Source organism: Paroedura picta, chromosome 16, assembly GCF_049243985.1.
Source record: "Paroedura picta isolate Pp20150507F chromosome 16, Ppicta_v3.0, whole genome shotgun sequence".
Taxonomy (NCBI): domain Eukaryota; kingdom Metazoa; phylum Chordata; class Lepidosauria; order Squamata; family Gekkonidae; genus Paroedura; species Paroedura picta.
Genome location: NC_135384.1, coordinates 11,710,619 through 11,718,492, shown reverse-complemented (window position 1 = coordinate 11,718,492; position 7,874 = coordinate 11,710,619). Strand labels below are relative to the sequence as shown.

The 7,874-nt window shown below is 45.3% G+C and overlaps 1 protein-coding gene across 1 annotated transcript; it reads left to right on the top strand.

Annotated features, from left to right (window-relative positions):
• The first annotated feature begins 283 nt into the window (after positions 1-283).
• Positions 284-6,543, top strand: LOC143825718 (toll-like receptor 12). Its single transcript, XM_077313976.1, has 2 exons — positions 284-388; positions 2,742-6,543. Exons 1-2 carry the CDS (start codon positions 318-320, stop codon positions 5,584-5,586), a joined length of 2,916 nt encoding a protein of 971 aa, XP_077170091.1. The 5' UTR covers positions 284-317; the 3' UTR covers positions 5,587-6,543.
• The last annotated feature ends 1,331 nt before the right edge of the window (positions 6,544-7,874 follow it).

Sequence of the window (7,874 nt, the reverse complement as noted above, 5' to 3'; positions counted from 1 at the left end):
TCTTCCGAACAAATATTTCTTGTCTCCACTGTAGAATTTCCTTCGTGCTTTCTATTTCCAAAACTGACACCTTGAAAATGTGGACCTCAGCTTGCCAAGTAAATGTTGAGCCATAGAACTGAAACCTGACGGCCCTTCATTTACGAGGCTGAGCAAAACAGAGTGGTAGGGAAGTTGTCCGTCCTCATATGTCCTAGCAAGTATGAAAGAGGATGTGTTGGGTGAAGAGGAAACCCAGCAGGATCTCCTGTAGACCCCTCTACCTTCCTTTAAAAATTCTGTTCAGCACAAGCTGCTGCTTTTAGAAATTTTGGCAGATGAGTTCGGAAGAGAAGAGTTGGTCAGCAAAAGAGAATATCCAGGTATTCCATCACAGTGACTTCAAGAGGTATGTCTTTTCACTTTGATCAGGCCCTGCTGTCTTGTAACTCACCTGGATCTACCCTGATCTACATTGCTACCTGCTGTCTGCAGTTCACATTGCATAGGTGGCCTGTATGTTTTTCCCCCTTGATCTATTAACAACCTTTTCTCAGTTGTTTCTCAATGACACCTCTGTGGTCTGTTGCAAGGACATTTTGCTAATCTAAGGAAGACTAATTTTTAAGTTGGACATTCCCTGATGAAGCACTTTTAAAAGGCTGAAGATAGGCTTGATAATAAATGACCTGTTGCATCCATTCTTTGTTTTTTTCCATCTTCTGCTGTAAGATGGAGAACTAAGTCAAATCAAAAGGAAAGGAGGGACTCCCATTCCATAAAGGCCACATTCCAAAGTGGTCATTGGCTCTAGATGAACCAATCACTGTTGCCTAGAGATTAGTTGTAATTCCAAAAGATCTCCAGCCACCACCTGGAGATTGGCAAGCCTATCAGTGGGATTCATAGTTGAGCACACATTTGATCCCATGTCCCTCTAATCTGGGTTCTATCAAAGGACAGAGATTGCAGTTTTCTCTGCATCGCATAGTATTAAAAAATAGTATGCAGTTCACCCCTGTATTAGAACTATGATCATTCAGTCTGTAAAAATGTTTGGCCCTAGCTAGGGCTGGCCAAATTTCAAAAGCAAGCCAAGTATTTGTTTGGGGCTGTAATGTTTTTATGGGCACTATTTAAGCACTGAACAAGCCAGGAATCCCTTTTATGGTTGCAGTAAGGCAGTAGTTCTCAACCTTCCCTTTAATACAGTTCCTCATGTTGTGGTGACCCCCAACCATACAATTATTCAAAGGGTTCTTTCACAGAAATTAAACCGAAACTGATCAATGGCATGAAGATCCATTGTTCATGATTGTATATAAATTGGGGTTTTTTCCCCCCAGGGTTTCTCAGATCAGTTCTGCCTCTTGTCCCACCATGCCGATCTCTCTCTTTTCCACCGATCTCGCTCTTTTCTGCTACTCCAGACAGACGAACCCTTTATCTCAATCTACCCCACAAGGCTGTTGTGTGGATAGCGCTCCCCGGCCAAGCTGCTTGCCCTGCCATGACCCTTGCAAAAGGGTCATTCGACCCCCAGGTTTCGAACCACTGCAGTAGGGGGTGTTTGGGCATAAAGTTGGCCTGACTTTCTAAGTTGAGGACAGGCAAAACTAGGCATGTCTCCAGAGGGGACCTGAAGATCCCCAGAATTACAGCTCATCTCCAGACAATGGAGATCCCCTGGAGAAAAGGGATGCTTAAGGTGGGGGAGATATGAGCCTCTTGTGGCGCAGAGTGGTAAGGCAGCTGTCTGAAAGCTTTGCCCATGAGGCTGGGAGTTCAATCCCAGAAGCCGGCTCAAGGTTGACTCAGCCTTCCATCCTTCCGAGGTCGGTAAAATGAGCACCCAGCTTGCTGCTGGGGGGTAAACGGTAATGACTGGGGAAGGCACTGGCAAACCACCCCATATTGAGTCTGCCATGAAAACGCTAGAGGGCGTCACCCCAAGGGTCAGACATGACTCGGTGCTTGCACAGGGGATACCTTTACCTTTTTAAGGTGGGGGAGAACACTGAAATTCCTGTCCTCCCCAGGCTCCATCTCCAGATCTCTAGTAGTTTCCCAACCTGGTTCTGGCAACCCTACCACCCATTTCCCATTGGTGCCCAGAGGAACCTGGTCATCCTAGACTAAATTTTCTTTACAGGACCTGAATCTAGGCTGGCAAAATGAGTTCCTATTTCAACAGTTTCTGTATGATTCGTTTCCTCTGTGAGTCAAAATGTGATGATGCTTCTTCCCTGCTTCCTTTTTGTCTTGCTGGTTGTCTTGCCAGGTCAAAGTGGCAAATGGTTCTTCTATTAGGATTTGGAAGCAATAAGCACACTGGTGTAGAGGTAGATGGGTTGTGATTTATTTAGTATAATCAGCAGGCAACTGAAACACAGATTTTCACAGTTACATCAATCAACATCAAATCCAATCCCACCCTTTCATACTCACCCAATAAGCAGTCTCTAATTTCTAGTCACTGGGAGCTCTGTGTAGGTCGGGCCCAGACGCTGCACATCCCTGGCCAGGGGTCACAAATTCTGCTGGTGACCAGGCTCCCAGTGGCTGATTAGAAATAAGCAAAACCTGCAAGTTTAAACTCCAATAGACCGACAAATTGTCAGCATTGCCCCAACAAAGGCATTATTGTCATTCTTTAGGAAGGAGGCTGCTTGTCTATTTAGCACTCTATATAGAATACCTTGTTAATAAAAGCACAGATCATTTGGGTTTGGGCAAAGCTCTGATTCCTTTTCTTCTCTCAGACAGGTGGGACTGAATCCGTCTCATGAAAGCCACTCTTGGGACTCAGCAATGACCAGCTTGTCCCTCCTCCTTTCATTACTGGGACTGCCTTTATCTGCAGCGGTGCTCACTGGCAAATGTCAGATTACAGAGGGCTGGCTGAAGCCACACACAACAGAACCCCTCTCTCTGTGTCCCTCTGCTCCAGATACCGGCCTGGTTGCACTTTGCAGTAACGTGACCTCCTTGCCAGGTGATCTAGCGCCTGTTCCTGAGCAGGCGAATGCTCTCTGTGTATCTGGAAGCATCGATGGCTTATCTGATGGGGCATTCTCCAACTTCCCAGAGCTTCGTTACTTGAGCATCACCATCAACATGTCAATCATCTCACCTAGGGCCTTCCTAGGCCTGGGCAAGCTACAGTACCTGTCTATCCAACACTCCGATGCAGACTGTTGTAAAAGCTGGATCCCCACTGAGGTCTTCCAGCCATTGCACCAGCTGCAGACACTGGAAATGAAGGGAATCCAACTGAGAGGACAGAGAAGGGTAGCACTTCCAAGTCAGCTGCAGTCATTCTCCGTTGCCAAGTGTTGTTGGCAGCATTTCTCAGAGCTATTCAGTATCTTCCCACTGAAGTCTGTCCCTTGGGTGGCAGTGGATAACTGTGGAACGGAGAGGATTCCCTACTCCTTCTCTTCAAAGGATCAGCATCGTAACCGCTTGGGTCTTAATGACTCACCCTCTTGGCCTCCAAAAGAGCGAATCAGTTCTGAAGGGGAAAATGGAAGTCTTCTTCATTCCCTCAGATTGAGCCAATTCCCTCTGGATTTGAATGAGCTCTTGGCCTTGGAAGTAGACAAACTGGATTCCCTCTCGCTAGAGAAGATCAACCTACTGCCTGAGAACCAGAGTTTCCCCATCTGTGTTCTTGCCACTCGTTTCTCCCTCCGTTCGCTGACTTTCTCCCAGAATTATAACAAGAGTTTTGTTGGCGAAGAACTTCCAGCCTGCCGTTTGTTGAAGAATTTGGTGCTTGAAGGGAATGAACTGGAGCATGTCGATTCTTTACTGCTGTACAAGCTACCGCATCTGTTGTCCTTGGACCTTTCTGAAAACCATCTGCATTGGGATCTTTGTCCAGCAGTGTACAAAACAATGAATTTCACCTCCGGTCTCCAGATTTTGGATTTCTCCGGAAACAATGGCACCACCCTCCCAGCCTTTCCTTTCTCCTGCCTGCCACATTTACAGGAGCTGTCATTCAACAGGTGTGGCCTTCGGACGTTCGATCCATTGGCCTTCTCGGGATTAAACCATCTCAAGATTTTGAATATTCGGGAGAATAATATGATACGTTTGCATTTTTTCCCAAAGCTGCCCTTCTTGACCTCATTGGACCTGCGTGGCAACGATATTGAGGTCTTTTGGAGACCTGTTTTTCAGAACTTGACTTTGTTACGAGACCTTCAAATAGGCTCGTATCAGGTCATCCCCGAGATCTATTTTTCAGTGCCCAATGTGACACTTTTTGGATTGGAGTCAGGCATCCTAATTATCTTCCACAGCTTGGTCACCACTGCCTTTTCTTCAGTGCAGAACATGTCTTTGAGCGGGTGTTATAATTTCCAAAATACTGAGAATCATTCCTTCTTTCCCAGTGTACGGATTCTCCATTGGGAATCAGCTTTTCACTACTGCCAGTCTTCTCGGCCTTTCCACCGACATTTCCCTCTGCTTGAGCAGTTCATTTATAAGCATAAAGTCGATGAGCTTTTTGCATCAGACCATTTCAACCTGTCCCACTTGTCCAAGTTACGCATCCTTGAGGTGCACAATCTGCCTGAAGACCATTATTCCCCAAAGGAGGTTCAGTACTACTTCATGGACTTGCCCTCCTTGGAAGTCCTGAAGGTGGTGAATTCCCGTATGAAGTACATCTCAGCCGCGTTCTTCCGCAGGAAGAGCAACCTCAGGAACCTGGTGCTGGAGTCAGAGGACTTCCTTGCACTTGACAGGGACATACAAGACCAGATAGAAGAACAGGCTTATCTCCGCTACTTACATTTCTCCAAGGTCACCTTCAGGTGTGACTGCTCTAATGCCTGGCTCATTGATTGGGCAACCAGGAAAAAAGGAATGTATGTATCTGGACTGGAGCAAGCAGACTGTTTGGATGTCATATGGTGGCATAAGAAACAGAAGTTTGTGTCCTTTGTCGAACGCAACTGTAGCGATAATGCTGGTTTCCTCCTTTTTATAGCTACTTTCTCATTACTGTTCTTCTTCGTCACACTCCCTCTTCTGAATGCCACTTGTGGCTCAGACTTTCTTTTTTTGGCCTACATGTTGAGGGCCTGGTGGAAGGGCATGTGGAATCACAATAAAGGCCGGAGATTTGAGTATGATGCCTTTGTATCCTACAGCAGCCAAGACCAGGAGTGGGTGTTACAACACCTGGTACTCAACTTGGAGCACAATGGACCCCCCTTCCTCAAGCTCTGTCTGCACAACCGAGATTTTGTAGTAGGCAAGGCCATTGTGGACAATATCATGGAGAGCCTCTACAGCAGCCGCAAGACCATCTGTGTGATCAGCCGTAATGCCCTGGAGAGCCACTGGTGCACACTGGAGATGAGCCTGGCCACATACCGGCTCATAGCTGAGCAAGAAGACACTCTGATTCTATTGTTCATGGAGCACATTCCCAGAAACCAACTCTTAGCATATCACCGTCTAGCCAAACGGGTGAAGCGGAAGACGTACCTAGAGTGGCCCAAAGAGACAGCTGCCCAGGCTGCCTTTTGGGATAAGCTGAGAGGTATTTTGGGTCAGGACAAGGCAAATGGGCAGGAGAAGATGTAAATAAGTGGGGTGGCAACTTTGGTGGGACTTCTGTGGTTGACATAACTGCATCGAGTCATGCATACAGAACTTAAGCTTTTGTAAGCCTTGTTAACAGGCACGTCATAGAGATGGATGCCGTAAAATAGTACTGATTAAGAGATTTTCTGTCGTGGTATCTAAGAGTGAGTTCAGGAGAGTTGTCATGAAGCTCATATCTTCTCCTCATATAACCCATTCCCAAACTTGAAATTTTGTTCACAAATGCAATGAAGATAGCCAGTTTTGAAATCCCAAACTGTGAGTTTCAAAATTTGGATTATAATGAATGGATTTTTATAAATCCGTGTAACTGAGAATCTCTTACTCTCCCCTCCTCCTGTTGTATTCGGCTCATGTAGCTTTCATGCCATGTTCCCTCCCTCTCATGACCGTGTACAATATCTGTGTCGACAAGCAACAGTACAAAAATATGGTTGGGGATCAATTGGAAGGGTGAGATCGGTACCAAAAACTTGTGAAAAGAATATAAAAACTCAATTTCACACCAGAGTTTCATGGTGCTTAGCATGCTGCTGTGAATTCAGATTTGGGGAAGAAATTGAGTATTTACCCAGCAGTTTCCCAACACGTTCTTTGTGTGAAAACCATGACTGATTGATGTTTTGCCATGTATTCTGTTTAGGATCCTTAACATGTCCCTGTCAACTTCTGTAACTGTTTTATTGTAGTGTCTTTGGTTCCTTAGCTAACTAGCCTCATCCTGCCAAATCTTAGGCGTGAAAGCTTGTTTCCTGCCTCCCTCCAGCTATTGACAGACTCTCAGTCTCTGAAGATAGAGGCAATCCATATTGTCAACAAGCACCAATTGCACCCATAGCTATTTGACTCTGGGAAGGGCTGTGGAGCTGGGTTGATAAGGGGATGCTTGCCTGAGATCCTTAGTCTTAGCAAGGGCCTTGTGATTCTCTGATTGATGGCTCAATAAACTTTCTTTTCCTAAACAAAGTCTGATTATTGGGAGTATCCATGGATGCTTCTTAGTTGTCGTCCTTGTTGTTGTCCTCTTTTTCTTCTTCTTCTTCTTCTTCTTCTTCTTCTTCTTCTTCTTCTTCTTCTTCTTCTTCTTCTTCTTCTTCTTCTTCCTCAGCCCAGTTCTTGTGTGTTTAAAATCATAGGCAGTCTCAGTGACAGGACAGGGGTGTCTTGGTTCAGGAAGACAAGAACTTATCCCCAGAACAACATATTTAACAGGAGATGGATGTTTAATGCCAGGAGAGTTCCTTCCACAGTTGCTCTTTGCCCTGGTAAAATTCAAGCTTCCAGTCATTGGGAGGGAAAGCAGAAACCTTTTCCTCAGTTGTCTTTAAATACTGTCAGTGTTCAAATCCCAAGAGAGTTGCTGAGACCTGAGTCTGCTGGGAAGCCTCATTCTGTTGTGTCAAATCCTGCCCCCATAAAGAACAAGCAGCCCAAACACTCCGCACAGGTTCAAAAGGAACTTTATTATCATTTTCATCCCGATTTAGCTTTATGCAGTCTCACAGTCCTTGCCTTTGGAAACAGGGGGCAATTCCACACATTGAAAAGAATAGCATCACGCCAGCAAAAGGGGGTGTTACAGCAATATGCTGAGAGTGTGTAAGTTCTGTGTTGTGATCATGGTTTCTTGTTCACTTCCTAGAATGGGTTTGGACTGTTGTAGCAAAACCTAAGTAAAAACTGTATTACTCTGCAACAAATAAGAGCCATCAAATACTGTGGGATTCACCTCCAGGGTAGATATGCACAGCTCCCTGTAAATAACCATTTGGCTCTTTTATGGAGCTAGCAGATCTATCATCCTTCTGAAGAAGCTTCCAAAAGCTACATCTGCACCAAAGGATCTATTAGTTATGGGAGCTAGATGGAACTTCCAAGGCACAGGCAATGCACCTCTAAAGGTCAGTTGCTTGAGAGTAGAAAATGGTTATTTCCTTCCGGGCTTATTTGTAGGCTTGTAGGAAACAAGGCAAACAAAATGATGGTAGACTGGATGGATTCTTAGTCTTGCCCATCTAGGGCTCTCATTGTGCTGTGATGGTCTAACACATCTCTGTTATCATTCTCAGGGTTTCCTCATGTGCACTGCTCTATGTGTGGCATATTTTGTGAGCACTAGGACGACATTTATCACACAGCCTTTCATAGTTGCCAAGAGAGAAGGGCATTTTTCCTTCTCTGTTTTGTTTTATCAATTTCTCCCAAATGAAAACTGGTTTTGCACCCAGCATAATCGAAACAAATCCAGTTTAGATGCCAACACATCT

Excerpts from the sequence above, each read along its gene's own strand:
- LOC143825718 (XM_077313976.1), top strand. The coding sequence starts at position 318 with ATGAGTTCGGAAGAGAAGAGTTGGTCAGCAAAAGAGAATATCCAGGTA. Across the intron at positions 389-2,741 it reads CATCACAGTGACTTCAAGAG|ACAGGTGGGACTGAATCCGT; the intron begins GTATGTCTTTTC and ends TTCTTCTCTCAG.